General features: G+C 58.9%; 5 protein-coding genes and 2 non-coding genes across 7 annotated transcripts; 1 reads left to right on the top strand and 6 right to left on the bottom strand.

Moving 5' to 3' along the window:
- Positions 1-1,297: 1,297 nt before the first annotated feature.
- Positions 1,298-2,414, bottom strand: A1Q1_04445 (uncharacterized protein; the record flags this gene model as incomplete). Its single annotated transcript, XM_014322811.1, has 2 exons — positions 1,298-1,960; positions 2,211-2,414. The coding sequence occupies 2 exons, from the start codon at positions 2,412-2,414 to the stop codon at positions 1,298-1,300; spliced, it is 867 nt and encodes a 288-aa protein (XP_014178286.1).
- Positions 2,415-3,567: 1,153 nt separating this feature from the next.
- On the bottom strand, positions 3,568-3,674 carry A1Q1_t487. Its single transcript has one exon. It is a non-coding gene; the product is annotated as a tRNA-Thr (tRNA).
- Positions 3,675-4,224: 550 nt separating this feature from the next.
- Positions 4,225-5,002, top strand: A1Q1_04444 (adenylyl-sulfate kinase; the record flags this gene model as incomplete). Its single annotated transcript, XM_014322810.1, has 2 exons — positions 4,225-4,482; positions 4,634-5,002. The coding sequence occupies 2 exons, from the start codon at positions 4,225-4,227 to the stop codon at positions 5,000-5,002; spliced, it is 627 nt and encodes a 208-aa protein (XP_014178285.1).
- A 245-nt stretch (positions 5,003-5,247) lies between these two features.
- On the bottom strand, positions 5,248-7,233 carry A1Q1_04443 (uncharacterized protein; the record flags this gene model as incomplete). The annotated part of the gene is made up of 4 exons (XM_014322809.1): positions 5,248-6,635; positions 6,686-6,748; positions 6,789-6,866; positions 6,912-7,233. 4 exons carry the CDS (start codon positions 7,231-7,233, stop codon positions 5,248-5,250), a joined length of 1,851 nt encoding a protein of 616 aa, XP_014178284.1.
- A 1,069-nt stretch (positions 7,234-8,302) lies between these two features.
- Positions 8,303-10,173, bottom strand: A1Q1_04442 (ATP-dependent RNA helicase VAD1; the record flags this gene model as incomplete). Its single annotated transcript, XM_014322808.1, has 4 exons — positions 8,303-9,043; positions 9,124-9,247; positions 9,305-10,030; positions 10,157-10,173. The coding sequence occupies 4 exons, from the start codon at positions 10,171-10,173 to the stop codon at positions 8,303-8,305; spliced, it is 1,608 nt and encodes a 535-aa protein (XP_014178283.1).
- Positions 10,174-10,979: 806 nt separating this feature from the next.
- Positions 10,980-13,834, bottom strand: A1Q1_04441 (uncharacterized protein; the record flags this gene model as incomplete). Its single annotated transcript, XM_014322807.1, has 2 exons — positions 10,980-13,024; positions 13,822-13,834. 2 exons carry the CDS (start codon positions 13,832-13,834, stop codon positions 10,980-10,982), a joined length of 2,058 nt encoding a protein of 685 aa, XP_014178282.1.
- Positions 13,835-15,559: 1,725 nt separating this feature from the next.
- Positions 15,560-15,648, bottom strand: A1Q1_t486. The gene has a single exon. It is a non-coding gene; the product is annotated as a tRNA-His (tRNA).
- Between the last annotated feature and the right edge of the window lie 200 nt (positions 15,649-15,848).

The following is a 15,848-nucleotide window of genomic DNA, read 5'->3' as shown; positions in this document are numbered from 1 at the left end:
GCCTTGCGCAAACGCGATGCCTCGTAGCGATCCGCGAGCGGGTGCACGATGCCATGAATCTCGGCTCACCCAACCTTAACTCGGCAGATGCGCAGACACGGGTCACTCTGGAGTAATGTTGGGGCCAAGTGAGTCACCAACTCCGGCCCGGACGAAGGACACGGTCGCCACGAGATGGAGGACTGGAGAATGGATGAGGTATGAAAGCGCGTTTTCGGATGTCCGCTGGCGGGATAGGCGGAGTACGCGTCCGCCATGGCCTTGGTGATAAACTATCGATGCCACGTAAGTCGCAGATAACGTCGGAACGATTCGCTGGACCGTTTCCGACCTAGCAAGGCTGGTAGTGCGATGGCGTTCGAGGCATGGCACTGGCGAGGGGGCTCATTGAGACGTAACTGAGCCCTGTGTTTGCAGTTGCTGGCACGTTGGACACCTCTCGAAATCCGTGTGTCGATGATGCTTGACGGAATTGTTCGTCAAAATAGAGGCACCGTATCGAGGCCATCCGCCTTTCCACGTAGCTATCAGCTGATATCTCAACATAGACTCAAGGATATCGTAGTCAGCCTCTTGGCGTGATATGATACTTGATATCCCCGCGCCATCTGATATCGCCGCAGCAGTAGTGTTGGGGTCCGCTGACCGAAAGTGGTCACGGGTCAGTTGCGACCCTATCATGAACGCCATTCTGATGTTCTCCGTGCGCATGACTGTGCGCCAGTATCTCAAAGCTTTGGACCACGCTCTGACAAGTTGAGGCCGTGACTCTGTGAAAGGATGGGGACGCCGCGAGATAAACGATACACTATCACGGTGAACATCGAGTCGACGCGGTCGAAACCTCTGCGCCTCAAGGCCGTTGGCATTTGTTTCGTACCTTGATTATCGGTGATGGAAAGCTGTGATCAAGGCCCGTCATAGACGATGTGTGATTAAGGGGGGAGCGGGTGAACGGTCGTGATCAGTCGATTTCCGGTGTTCCCGCCAGACTCTGAAACCCGCAAAGCTTCGAATACTGCGGCATCGAGGACTTAGGAACGTTCTGAGATCGTGGCTCTGAAGAACCGGTGAGTTGCGCTTGCCCCAGACAGCGCATCACCTGGACTTCAGATCGTGCTCGATGCTGCATAATGGAAGGGCACATCGGCGGCACCTACGAGTGCCTCAGCCAGCATCCCCACTGTACTTCCAGCAACTACTTTGAGGACTTCTTATCTGGACAGAGCCAAACACATACATGCTTCAAGGAGCTGCCTCGCAGGGAGCTACAGAATAGGCTCACGGCGTCTTGGAGCTACGAAGGCCTGATGAGGCTTCTTGCGAATTGCTCCATACCCTTATAGTGCAGCACACTGCCATACGAGTCTATACCCACGCCTCCTTGATATAGCTCCGTCACTTGTGCGTTCCGGCGCGCATCCTCGGCCGCGGCATCCGAGATGCCTTTCCTGCTCACCGATGACCAGATCTTGCGAGCGTCGTCATGATGCTGATTGATCTGCAGGTTGAGCGCACGCAACCTCTCTGCAGTCTTGTCGTCCTCCACATCGAACCGCGGCAAGGGCACTGCTTCGTACGGCGAGAGATCTGGCTGGTGGTGGAGCCCCCCTGGGGCGCTGTTGCCGCAAAGGGGAAAGACAGCCGCGACGAGGGCGCGCTCAATGTCCTGGAGGTCGATCCGGGCACGGTGTTCGGCACTTGAGACGGGGACACGGATCTCTGCAGCGTAAGCGGTTGTCTTGTTACGGTGCGCACCTTCGAGGGAGAAGACCTTGGGCGTGAGCTCCAGCACCGCCGTCAGGTTGGACCAAAAGGTCCCCGTGAAGAGGAGGTCGGCTTGGTTGCGCGCAGATGGTGTAGTCGCGGCTGTTACCCCTGCGTATCGCAGGAAGACGGGAGCTTCCGGGGCGCGACGAGCGGCGTCGATCAGCACGGCGATGCGAGGGGCCTCGGCTGCCTGTTAGCCTGGCTTTCGACAAGCAACATACCGGGGTGAAGAGCTCGGAAGGTCAGCATGTCCGCCTCGAACGCCGCAGCGTCCTTCCACTCCAGTTGGCGGAAATAAAACCCGTTGTCGTCTTGATTGCCGTGGTCGATCAAACGGGCGCACAGCGGCAGGTGCTCGTGCAGAGGGTCTTGCGCGAGTCGGCAAAGGTCGCGTGCGATGTGTGCCAGCTGTCGTCAGTCTTGTTAACAGCAGAACTTACAGGCAGCAGGTGGCCGTCGCCGACTGGCCTCGCTCCTCGATGGTGGCGGATGCGGTTGACAAACTCTTGCATGTCGCCATTGCCCATCAACGTTGAAGCTGCGGCTCGCCGCGTCTGATCGATCTTGCGGTACTCGATCACGAGGCTCTGGCCAACACGGTTCTGATCCACAATGGATCCGTCGTCGGGGAATGGCGCCGGCATCTATCAAGTCAGTAAGAACATTGTGATGCAAGTGTGGTAATTGGTCGCCGGCAGCAGCAGGGAAGACACAAAATGGTGAGCGGCTCAGGATACACAGCCAGAGCAGCGCACCCTGGTTGCGGCCGTGGCGCGCATTCATCGACGCTGTCTAGTAGACGCATCGCACGTACCAGTGTCGCTGCTGGTCGTGCGCCGCCGATGCCTCCTTGCGAGGGAGGCACGGCACGAGATAGGTCGTGGTACTCACCGTTGCAGTTCCGCTCTACTGGGTGCAGCGGGCGCCGGCGGTGATGAAAACTCAGTGAGGTCGATGGAGTTCTGCTGTTATCGGATATGAGGAACAAGAAAGACGTGACTGCTTTCGAGGAAGACAAGCAGGAAGATGCTGCGGGCCTATCAGGTGACTGGATTCGCCACTCGGCCTCCGGAGGGCCGAGGGCGATCAAACGCATGATGGCTAGCTCCCCGCACCAAGCTAGCCGGGACTCTGGAGTGGGAGATCGGCACCCTGGTGTCCCACTGCGCCATGTCGTCGTCGACTGCTCCGCTCACACCGTTGACGCCAACGAATGCCGATCGGCGATCCGCTCTTGGTGTTCATACGTCCGCATGCACATGCTTCCTTCCTTCGTTAGCCCTGTAATCCAGACCAGTTCCTCGCTTCAGCGCGGTCCCACGTACAATCTAATACAGACATGCATCTCATGCTCGCGACGGCCAAGGCCGATGGCATGCGCTGATAACCACGCGTTTATCAAGATTAACCAAGACACACCACGGATCGCGTGAGAGGGCTTCATGCCCTTTCGAGATGGGGCCAGTCGCTGAGAACGAGCACGCCAGTTCCTCGGCTTGCGCGGCATACCAGGAGACGGTCCACCAGAGGAGCACAAGGTTGCAAATAATAATCGTCAAAGGATTTGAACCATCGACCGTTCAATCGGCAGTCCAAAATGAATTTCTCATCTGCGGCCATAAGGGTGGCGATCTTAAGCGCCACCTCCGCACAGTGGCACCGCCTCCCGACACTCCCACGTCTCCCCAGTGAGCCGACTACATTCATTCCCACTGGTCCAGTGCAGCACCTCCCTGTATCATGCAAAAGAACGAACCAACCTCCAAAAGAAATTACTCGCGTTTCCGCGAGTGCTGTTGCCCACTAACGGGATTGAACCGTTGACCTTTCCTTGTATATCGCGCTTACGTAAAGTTTCGGTTACGTAATACGAGAGGAACGCACTGCCACTGTGCTAAGCGGGCGGGGCCCTTAACCGTCCAGACAGAGACGGGGGGATGCTTGGGTGTGGTGAGAGTTGCGTATATCGTGTCTGGTGGGGTGTTACGTAACACCAGGAGCTCAGCCATATTCGAGACGGTCCCCGTAGATAACGGATATACGCTTCCGAGCTCATGGCGCCATGTCGAGCAAGACGCTCCAACGCTGACGATCTTGGTGTGATGTCAGAGTGTCTGGAATACAGTTCCAGAGCAGGGTTGCGACTCTAAAACCAAAATGGGAGAGCTACCAGCCGCCCGGGACGCGGTTCGTTTGCTCCACTGTGCATCGGCTTCGATGGTCGGACGCCAGGTACGTGGGTCTTAGTACGCAGGGTGGAGGGGCTGGTTTGGTGACACAACTGCGGGGACCCCATGTTTGTCCGTCTGGAATAGTGAGATTGCGTGCTAGCACGGTGTCGAAAAGTCATGTCCACCCTGCGTCCTCACTACGACTGAGCATGCATGCGCCGACAAAGCCATAATAGCGTCGAGCTTTAGTCCAATCCCTTCCCCCGCATTACCACTGAAAACAATGACGGCTACCAAGGCGACCAACATCACCTTCCACCCCGGCGCGGTCACGCAGGAGGAGCGAGCCCAGCTCCTCGGACAGCAGGGCGCTACCGTCTGGTTCACCGGTCTCTCGGCCTCGGGCAAGAGCACCATTGCGACCGCCCTCGAGCAGGCTCTCCTCAACAAGAAGCTCCACTCGTTCCGCCTTGACGGCGACAACGTCCGCTTCGGCCTGAACAAGGACCTCGGCTTTGACCCCGCGTCCCGTGTTGAGAACGTGAGTCCGGAGGCGCGAATGTGCGGGCTATATGCTGCGTTTTGCCCTAGCCGGTCTGTTGCTCCTCAAGAATGGTCACTACGCTGCAGGATGAACTCGACGCAGCGCATTACCAAACCGTCCGGTACCACAGAACTCCCGCTAACATCAGATCCGTCGCATCGGCGAGGTCTCTCTCCTCTTTGCCTCGTCGTGCTCTCTCGCCCTGACCGCCTTCATCTCGCCGTACATTGCGGACCGCGAGCTGGCCCGCGAGCTGCACGCCAAGCACAACCCTCCCCTCCCCTTCATCGAGGTCTTTGTCGACGCCCCCATCTCGGTCGTCGAGCAGCGCGACCCGAAGGGACTGTACAAGAAGGCCCGCGCGGGCGAGATCAAGGAGTTCACCGGCATCAGCGCGCCGTACGAGGCCCCCGAGAACCCCGAGATCCACATCAAGACGGACGAGGTCGACGTCACCCAGGCCGTCGAGAAGGTTATTGCGTACCTTGAGGAGAAGGGCATCATCCCCGCCCAGTAGACTAGACAACTGCTAGATATTATGTATTTGCTATTGTGACCGAGGATGCATCCCGGCCGTATGCGTATGTGACCGTGCTACGACATACTTGTACAAGAATTATGCTTTCATCCTGTTTTCTGCTTTTTCTTCTGCTGCTCATCGTCGTTATGCTGTCTTCGTTTGTCTGTTCCAGACTTGTACTTTTTTTCTTGCTTTGTGTCAAGTTCGTTTTGGGTAAGAGAGAAAGAGAGTTACCAATGTCGTTATCCGTCCATGTGGAAGAGGCCTTCGTCGTCGGCGTCGTCGCGACGTCCACCCGAGAGCTGCGCGTTGTAGCCAGGCGGCGTTGTCGCAGACGAGTCGGCTTTGGATCCGGGGGTCGCGAGTCCCGACGTCGCACGCGGCTGCATGTGCATGCGCGAAAGCGCGGCCGCGAGACCACCAGGCAACGACTGGCCGGGCGCGTGCTCCTGCAGCGCGCGCGCCGACGGCGAGTTCGGATCCGTGACCAGATCCAGGACAAGGTACGGCGCGTCGACGGCGGGCGAAATGTTGGCCGACGATCGCTTGTCGGGACTGCGCTGCTGCGACAGAAGCGACGCGCGCTGGGATCCCTGCTGTCCGGCAGCCTCGTTCTGCGAGGAAGAACCAGACGACGTCGAGGGCTTGGCTTCTCCACCAGTGGTACGTGCGTCCTTGCCGTCCTGCGACCAGAGAGCTTGCAGGAAACCGCCCGAGTGGATCGCGGCACCCGCCGACTGCGCCAGACGCTCCGCTCCAACGTATTGGTGCGGGTTTGCAAACGGCGCACGGCTCGGGGAACCAACAATGGCACCGTCGCGGCTGTCGTGGCGCGACATACGACGCGCGCGTTCGGTCGGGGTCAAAAGGTCCGATAAGCTCGAGGGCAGGAGATCCTCGCCATGATCGTCGTCCGCTTCGAACACGCCCTCGTCGTCCACAACGGTCGTGGTCGGGGGAAGCACCGGGCGGCGCCTGGGGCTGAGCGGCTCGTCTGGCGTTTCTGACCGGGTCCAGATGCTGCGGCCACCGGCGAACGAGGCAGACAGAGGGGTGCCGGGCTTGTCACCGCCAAGGTTGGAGTAGGAGAAAGAGCTCGAGAACGCGCCAGAGGGAGGGGGAGGTCGCAGGGGCGAGTGGGCAATGGCGGCGCTGGCCTTGAGCGAGCCAGCGACAAACGTGGTGCCGCGCGCGTTAAACGAGGTCGAGAGCGGGGAGGGACGGCTGGGCGAGGACGCGAACCCGGCGACGCCAGAGATCGAGCGAGCCTGGTTGAAGCCGGCCGACGGCGAGCCAGCGACGACAGCAGCGGGGGGTCCATACGGCTCGCGCAGGGGCGACGAAGCGAGTCGACCGGGCGACTGGGCGGAGCCAGACTGAAGCGAGGCGGAGATTGCTGACCTGATCGGAACAGGGTTCGAGTTCGAGGTCGGAACCGCAGCAGACCGCGCGCTGGTGCTCGTGACGGGCGACGTACCGAGGTCGTCGCCGAGCGAACGAGCCTCCTTGTACGACGTACCGCCCTCACCCCTGTCGCGGTCCGCCTTTTCACGAGCCTCGCGCTGCTGCTCCTTCTTGTTGCGTCGGTCCATCGACATCGGCTCGCCCGGGCGAATATGGGCGAGAGCACCTGGATCGTCAGCCACAATTTACGCCACGCTGAGCAATCGAAGAACTCACACTTGTGGCCGAACTTGCACTCTCCCTTCAAGAACCACTGGCAGACTTCCTTCTTGCCGCCGACTGAGAGATCAGCACGCACTCGTTTCAGAGGTCAACTTACCTTCGTGGGAGAAGGGACAGCTGGAGCCGGCAGTACAAGCACCGGCTTTGAAGAAGCGGCACGGGACATGGCTGAGAGCTGCGGCTTTGTTCGTCAGCATTCACCGCGATCGGACGCACTCACACTTGACCTCTCCCTTGCCCTTGGACGTAGACAGAGCGGACGTGCCGCCACCAGCGGCGCGGACCTCGTGCTTCTCGAAGCCGCCGACAGTGCGCTCCGGGCCGCGGCCCTTGGGGACCGAGGTGCCCTCCTTGTTGTCGCGAGAGCGCCAGTTGTTGTCGTCGGCGCCGACGCTATAGCCGTTGGTGGACGGTCGCCGGTAGGACGCTCCGGCGGGAGACGCGGCGCCGCGGCCCGCGGGGGACCCCGCAATGTTAGCGGCGGTGCGAGCTTGGGCTCCCGGAATGGGCTTGGGGATCGGCGAGGGACCTGGGGCACTCATCGTTTGTCGTGCTGAGGAGTTGAGAGGCGAAACACGAACGTTGACGGGTGGCCAAAGTGGCTACGAGTAGATGGGGGGCGTGACGTGGTTTAGTGTTGAGTTGGGGGTAACAGGGGACCGACTTTACGCGTCACGCACAGGACGTGATCGTGATGGTCCTAGGTGATGCGATGCTTGTGGGAGAGGAACCGATGCCCAGTTGTGGGCTGGCTGCTGGCAGTCAGGCGAGCAAGCGATCGAGTATTGGACGACAGGGAATTGCTGTGTTTGGGCGAAGGGGTATGACGCGGGATACGGAACAGAAGGATGGTAGGTGGATTAATAGGAACGGATGAAAGGAGGGGGACTGACGCAAGAGCCAGCGGCGGAGGTGGCAGCGGGCTAGCGGGCTGAGGAGGGAAGTGCAGCCTATTGGGATGCGGGCTGCTTGTTGGCCGAGTGGGGTCGAGTGGGAGAAGTCGGGATTGATCGATCTAGTCGAGCGAAGAAAGGAAAGCAAGGATGGCGCTGTTGGCTGGAGGAGCGTGGCGTTCGTTTGCTCGGCGCCGCGCGTGGATGGGCGTCAGTGGACTGTAGTTCACTACAGTCGGCCTACGCGCGCAGTGCTCAGCCGGTTCCCCGATCCCCGTGCCACCCAGCCATGCGGCAGTCCCTGTCGTACCCCAACCTCCGCTTGCAATTGGCCCACCCGACCACCGCCATGTCATTTCGTCAGCTGCTCCCATTCACTCGCAACCGTCCCTTATCAACATGCAGCCCAATCACCATCGCACCTCCACCACACTCCGCAAATGCAGTACCCCGCCATGTATGCATCACTCCGCTGGTTCTCGGAGCAGCGCACTACCAAAGCTATGGGATAAAGAAAAAAAAGGCCTCCTCCGCCATCTCGCCCCCTTCACACGCACTCCCTAGCACTTCTCTTTATGGTGATCGATCGAGTTGAATCGCTCGTCACTTACGCCCGGCACACACTGCGGGATTGTTCGCCTGTGCACGCCTAGACGCGGGTCTTCTGATGCGGTTGTACTTCTGACGGGCTCCCTCTCCACATTCCTTCCTTCGGGGCTCAAGCCGAAGGGGTAGCAGCAGCCTGCTGCTGACCGCCCTGGCGAGGACCACGATTGCCGTTGCCGGCTCCTCCGCGACCACCGCCACGGCCACGCTGCTGAGAGCGTCCGCGGTTGCTGCTGTTAGGGCGCGAACCATCACGAGGCTGCTGCTGCTGCTGCTGCTGGGGCTGTTGAGCCTGCTGAGGAGGGGTGGCGCCGTTGTGGGCGTGCGCCTGCGCCTGTTGGGCGGCCAGGACCTCAGGGGGCGGATGAGCAGCCGGCTGGGCAATGTTGTGGTGGGCCGGGGGCTGGTGCTGCTGAGGGGCATGCTGCTGTTGCTGATACTGCTGCTGGTATTGCTGCTGGTGCTGGTACTGTTGCTGCTGCTGATAATGTTGCTGGGTCTGCTGCTGCTGACCCGGCGGGCTGGCGTTGTTCTGGTTCTGAGGGGGACGAGATGCGGGAGGAGGGGCGGAGCGAGCGGGAGGAGTGGGCTCCTCGATGGCGGGAGCGACATAGAGGACAGGGTCGATGACAGCGGGGATGGGCTGAATCTCGGTGCCCAGTTCGGACTCGATGCGGTAGAGATTCTGACGGTCCTCGTACGTGAGGAGGGAGATGGCAAGACCAAGATGACCGAAGCGACCGGAACGACCAATGCGATGGAGGTACGACTCGGCAGTGCGGGGGAAATCGAAGTTGATGACAACATTGACGGCTTGGATATCGATACCACGGGTGAGCAAATCTGACGTCAGCTATGAATAACATGAAAGCTCACCGGAACAGACAAGATTGCGGGTCATTCCCTGGCGGAAATCGTGGAAGACACGGTTACGGTGAGATTGGAGCATTTTGGCATGTGAGTAGAAGCAGGAGTAGCCGAGCTCCGTAATCTTCTTCGCGAGGAGCTCGACGCGGTTGGTCGAGTTACAGAAAATGATCGACTGGTTGATCTGGAGCTTGGAGAAAAGGGTGTTGAGGCTGGATATCAGCTGAGCAAAACCGCTGTCACTCACCAGTGCACCTTCTGGCGCTCCTCGACGTAAGCGTAGAACTGAGTGACACCTTTGAGGGTGAGCTCGTCCATGAGGTTGATTTCGTAAGGCTGGACCATGTTACGGTTCCTAAAGTCCTTGACGTGAACGGGGAAAGTCGCGGAGAAGAGCATCACCTGCCTCTCGCGGGGGCACAAGCGGAGCATTTGCTCAACGACCGGGGTGAACTCTTCGGAGAGAAGCTTGTCGGCTTCGTCCATGACGAAAATGCCGCACTTGCTGAGGTCGGCAATGCCCTTTCCGCCAAGATCAAGAATACGACCGGGCGTGCCGACGAGGATGTGGACAGGCTCTTGGAGACGCATGATGTCGTCGCGCAGTGTCGTTCCTCCGGTGGTTACCATGACCTGGAGGCCGGGGATGTGGGCGCCCAATGTTTTACACACCTGCGACGTCTGCAGGGCGAGCTCACGGGTGGGAACGAGGAGAACAGCCTGGATGTGGGGGAGCTTGGGGTCGACGCGGTTGAGGGTAGGGATGATGAAGGAGCCAGTCTTGCCGGTTCCATTCTTGGCACGGGCAAGGATATCACGGCCGGTGAGCGCTGTAGGGATAGCCTCTTCTTGAATGGGAGATGGGCGCTCGAACCCCGCCTCCCAAATGCCCATCAGCAGTTCACGACTCAGACCCATGTCATCAAAAGTCATTCCCTGCGTGTTGGTGACATCCTGGGCAGAGTCAGTAGTGCTAAACAGACGCGACTTGCCTCAGTCTGAGGACGCATGTCCTTTGGGGGCCGCTTGAGACCAGCACGGTAGTCATCCTGCGCTCTGTAAACCAGTCAGCTGCCGTCTGGGCCGCAAAAATCCTTACGGTGCGGAGGAAGCCATTCTGAGAAGGGAGATGAAGGAGGGGAGAGAATGAGGGGCTCAAAAGTGTGTCTGAATAGCTGAGGCGCTTGCACTTTCTCTAAGTGATGTCGTCGCCGCTTTGTATGTGGAAAAGCGGTGGTCACGGTTCAAAGATTGGGTTGCGCGCTCGTCGATATCTAGTTGGCAACGTCGAGTTGGATGAGAGAGTATGGATGATTGATGTAGACCAAGGTGTAGTGCAAGTACATCATTTGCTCATTGTAGGCAGCTGCTTATGCTGCACCCTGGCGCTCACCCCTCGCCGTACCAAGCCTACCAGGTGTGCCTATTCGCCGTGCCCGCATGCTTGGCCACGAGCGCAACGTGCCTGGTCTACGATCACCACGGAGCTTTACGGGAATACTGGCAGGTGGCGTGCTTTCCTTGTCCAGCCCTACCTTTAATCACTCGGTTGGTTCCCGGGGTGGTCCACCTGGTTATCTCGGAACTACGATAGCCGCACTTACGGAGGCATAAAGGTGAGCCACGAGGGATCATTCGGGGGTGGCTCATTCACATTAGTCACCTTCCACAGACGTTCCGAGATCACGAGGAGAGAGAGTTCGTGCTTGCAGTACCGGCAGCTTTTGCTCGGTCTGCCTAAGACCGTTGCATACGCGGTGAGTCATGCAACTCCCTATACACACTTTGCCTCCGTGACTGGGAAGTCTGATCTCACTGAACAGCAGGCAGACGTACTATGTCAGTCGCAGATACGATATTCATTTAAGCACGTTTGTAGCATGACATGAAAACAGAAATAGGGACAAAAGAAAATACACAGTCTACATAATGACACAAGCACAACCCTTGACATCGTCGTCCGCTCTCTTCTTCTTATTCTTCTTATTCGTGTTGCCAGTCGGCTTTTCCACAGAGTCCGTCATCGGCATCATCGGCTGCTGAGGAGGAACAGGAGCGGGGCGAGGGCGCTCCATCTCACCAGGAGTGAAGTGATGATGGATCTGGTTGGCGGGAGGCTGCTGTAACTGAGCATTGGGCGATCGTCCGTAGCCGGGGTCATAGGGCTGATAAGGGTAGCCGGTAGGAGCAGGTGAGGGCATCTCTGCCGATGCTGGTGGCTTCGAAGACTGAGCGGGCATGGCCCCAAATTCGCTCGTCGCAGCCATACTCGCCCGCATCGGCGACATTTCGATGTTTTCTCGCTTCGCTTTCGGCTGCTGCTTCTCCCACCGGATGGGCTGTCCATTCCGATCCCATTCGACGGCGAGGTCATCTTCCCCTGCCTCTCCACTCGTGCTACTCTGGCTGACCTCGAGGGCACTAGCGATGGACTGGTTGCGGCCGTGTCCAGAGTTCGAAAGTGTCGAAATACCAAGCTTTTTCGCGACCGTTGGAAGAACGACGTCGTCCCAGTCTGCGTCTTTTGGCGGGGTGAATGTGGGTTCGGGTGGAACCCAGTGGGCGGCGAGGCCAGGACGTGATACTGTCGATGGTGGCGTAGCGACTGCAGTGTTGTTCTGAGGGTGCACTGATGGTGACGGAATAACGGCGGAGGCTGAAGAAGTTCGAGCCTTCGTCCGGGGTCGTGGGATCTTGCCACAGTTCTTGACGCTGTTGGGAGTCGCGTCTGATCCGAAGCGCTTGCGTCCGTTGAGGGTTCCACCGTTTGCAGAGATCCTCCGGTCTCTTGGCGTGTGCTCAGCGGGCGACGCCCCGACGGAGGAGGCCCGGCTGACACCAGCAGTCGTGCGTTGCTGGTTCGGCGTCCTCGGCGTACGCGGAGTGACAGTGCCGTTGGCCTTCGAGATGCTACCCGTGCTGCCTCCGTTGGCTTGGCGTCTTGTTGAGGTCGTGCGCGTCCGGGCTGTAGTGCTGCCCTTGGTACCGGAGCCTTGAGGTGTGCGAGCACCCGGATTTGGTGACGTCGACAACGTCGGTGACGGAGTCGATGGAGCTGGCTGCGCCTTCCTGAACCGCTCGTTCGCACGGGCCTCTAGTTCATCCTCGATTTCGGCCAGCGCTGCGTCGAGATCCACACGAAAGGGAGGGCTCACATCCGCCAATCTGTCTGTGAGTTCCGGCAGGTCTGGACTGGGGACTCGGGCAAGGCTCGTGGTACGAATGCGCGACTTGAGGACGGGAATGTGGCTTGGGGAACCGGCGGTGCCGTTCGCCAGTGAGCCAAGCCGATATGATTCGGTCATCGACATGTTCGGTAGAGGTGGAGCGTTCTCGTCGGTCAGTATTTCCGAGTCGAGAGCTGGCGCGGAGTACGCCCTGGGACGAGTGGGGATCCGAGATTTTGGCTGGCTACCTCCTTCCGCAGCGGGCGCGTTGTTGTTGCTTGGGCGGACCAAACGATTTCGGGAACCAGGACGAGAACTCCTACTTCCGGGGCGGGGGACAGGCACTGACGGGGTGCTCGCGGCTTCAGCAGATCGACTGGGGGATGTTGGTCGACTGCCAGGGCGCGAGCCTGGGCGAGAAGAGGGCGGTGTCTTCTGAGGGAACCTCTGCTGTCGCTGATAGCTCGAAGAAGATTGGTTTGAGGGCGAATGCTGGTGTTTACGTGGGCTGTGGTTCCGATGAGCGGTTGTGACTTGCTGATGCCCGTGGAGCGAAAATGTGTGAGAGCTTGTGCTTGAAGTCGGCGAATGGGAAAGAAAAGCGACAGCTCCGGCCTTGCTGAAAGTGTCCGCGAATAGTTCGAGCTGGTCGAGTTCTTCTAGCTGACGTTGATGACGTGCAGCAGCAGCGGGCTGGGCGTAACCTCGGGTGTGTGGAAACACGGGGTCAGGCAAGGGGCGGTGCTCGAACGACGACGACGAGCGTGATCGGGCTCTCGATAATGGAGGAAGGTGATGAACTGGGTAGCGTGAGCAAAGAAAGGTCGACTGAGGCGGGACACGGGCGAGTGCGATGAGGGTAAGGCGATCACTCAGAAAGCAGTGGAGGGTGATGGGCGAGCGGGAGACTGAGAGGGACCAAGGATGAGCCGGAGTGTTGATAGGATGGAGTCGTTCAATTCGTTAAGGTACGTTAAAGGAATGAAAGTCAAATCTGTGTTGTGTGGACAGACGTGATGAGGGGTGGAGAAGAAGGACAACAGAGTGAGGATGAGAGCGATAACACGAGGGGAGAGTGGACGAGCGGCAATACAGAGTAGGAGAGCAGGTCAGGACAGAGGGGCTAGCGAGGGCTGAGCGAGGTTGACCGTATTGAAATCAATTGACGAGATTCCTAATGCCATTATGAAACACGGCCGCCAGGCGCAGGTTCAGGCCCAGGTCCGTCTGTCGTCCCCGCTGTGCCGCCGTTTTCGCCAGTGTTGACCTCGACGCGGCCGTCGGACGTAGACAGGGTGTCAATCCCCTCCCCTTTGCCCCCTTTCGAACCCCTTTGCGCGTCTCGACCTCGCCGCGCCGTGCATCGGCAAGCACGCAGCACCACCTGGCCGCAGCTTGACCGAGACAGACGATAGTCGCGGTCGCCTGAGCTTGGTAATGAAGCGAACGTGGCCCCTCACTTGCACGCGGACAGAGGAGCGGGAGCGGGAACCCAAGCCACCATGCATTCAGTAGTCGTGCGCTTTTCGCCCACTGTCCCGGTCATTCAGGTCCGCGGCTCCTCAGAACAGCCGTGGGCAAGCATCGGCAGACCCACCGGACCCCGGCATCGTGAGCCTCTTGGGCTTGGAAGCTTGAACTCTGTCGCCCTCGACCCTGTCTCTGTCTTCTTTCTGAGCTCATTCGGCGCTCTGCCCTCATTGACGTCGGAACACAAATCAGACACCCCCGATCACTTCAGAATACGAGGCATGTGACACCAGGACCATAGGTAGTCACTCAGATCATACTGACATCACTGCCCCGGGCCGTGGATGATATAGTGAATACTGCACCGGCTCGGGGTCTGCCTACCGACTGGGCACGGCTTGAAGCCGGAGCGCGTCGCGCCTAGACAGGCGACGCTTTTGAGACGACGGGTGGTAAGATAGGGTACGGTCGAGCCAGAAGAAGGGTAGAGTGGCCGGTGATGGCCCAGCGTTTAGAGTTCGGCAGACAGTCCGGAGAAACTGGACTAGTGGTGCCTTGAACTCAACTGTCCGATCACTGGAACACGACCTCAACCGGTGGACATGGACAGACGACGCGTCTAGAGACCTTTCTAACCCTTACGTCTGTGGACAGAGCTAACTCTGAACTATCCACAGCCCACGCCGAGTTGCAACCACCCTCCACTGCGTTCGCCGATGATAAGGGAGTTTGAAGAATGGGAAGACTTTACTTACCGTCATTAGCTACCAGCACCCCGACCTCCATTCTGACTCGCGCGTGAAAAGTGACAGGATGAAACGGAATATGCCGTGTTGGAGGACGATTGGAGATGCGATGGGCGCGACTGTGACGACTGTGACGAACTAGAAGGAAACGAGCGACAGTCAACGAATCGGTGAAACCCCACTGCCAGAGTTGGGAGACGTCGCACAATGCACCGGTCGCAGTGAATAGGATGGAAGTAAGGGAAGGATCAGTCGGTCACAGAGCTGCCGAGGTGCTCTGTCTCTGGGCGACTCGCGAGCGGGAAGATACACCTCTAGAAGGCGTATCGGGCGTAGGCTTTCGAGGGACTTCTTTGCGAAGGGTAGATACAATGCGGTGACGGTTAGGGAGAGGGGGGTCGAGGAGGCTGCCGGGAAAGGAGGGACGTCAAGAGTTGGACTTTGCGAAGACAGCCGAAGAATGGTCGAGAATGGGTGAGACGACGGAGATGAGAGGGAGTTGTTTTGACAACGCGACAGAGAACATTCGATAACAGCAAGATTGATGTGGTGGGCACTTTTGTAACGGCGACTGAGCTCGGAGCAATCCAGAGCGGAAGGTCTCCTAGCTGCAGGAGCGTAGATGGTGGCACAGAAGGAGCATTCATCAGGCGCCTGCGCACTGCCTGCGTTTCCGATGCGGCACGCGTTGCGCTGGCAGGCTGCATGGCAGCCATCAGGCCATCAGCCCTGCCGCCTGTCTACGGACGATGCAGGCAAGGGGTTGATGGCGCACTTGGCTTGCAATATGGCCGAGGAGGTCCGAGCTCGTGAGCATGTCCTCGAGATCTTTAACCACATGCAGGAATGATGGCTTGGTAGTGCCTTCCGCCAAAGACACTAGCTCTACCACCATACAGGGCTTCCCAGTTTAGCCCGCATTGTACCCCGTGTTCCCTGGTCACGCTCGTACGCTCCGAAACTCGATGCTGTCCGACAATCCGACGACTGTGCGTTACCCTTCCATTCCTCGAGTAGCGACACAGGCGCATTGGGTACGTCTTGTCACTTGGTCGGGGCCCGCAGGCGGCGCCGCCCCTGAGCCAGTCTCCCACACCAGAGGGTGAGAACAAAAAGACGTGCTCGCACGCTGAGTCGAACAGCGGTCAGCCCGGAACGGGGTGTAAAGAACCACAACGGACGGTGATAACCACCTACACTATACGAGCTTCACGGAATGGAATTGCGTTGGAGAACTAAAAACCCAATGACACGGATTGCGAGCTGTTGATCGTACACACCTCGTAATGTTGTAGCCGGGATATATAACAACGTATCATTCTCGACGCCTAGAGCTAATGTGACTAGGGATGAAATGAGACCATGCATGGCCAGTTTTGAAACAACACGGAAGCGGGCATGTGGAGGT

Source organism: Trichosporon asahii, assembly GCF_000293215.1.
Source record: "Trichosporon asahii var. asahii CBS 2479 unplaced genomic scaffold scaffold00070, whole genome shotgun sequence".
NCBI lineage: Eukaryota > Fungi > Basidiomycota > Tremellomycetes > Trichosporonales > Trichosporonaceae > Trichosporon > Trichosporon asahii.
Note: the sequence above shows the minus strand (reverse complement) of the source record. Positions and strands in the feature narration are given on the sequence as shown.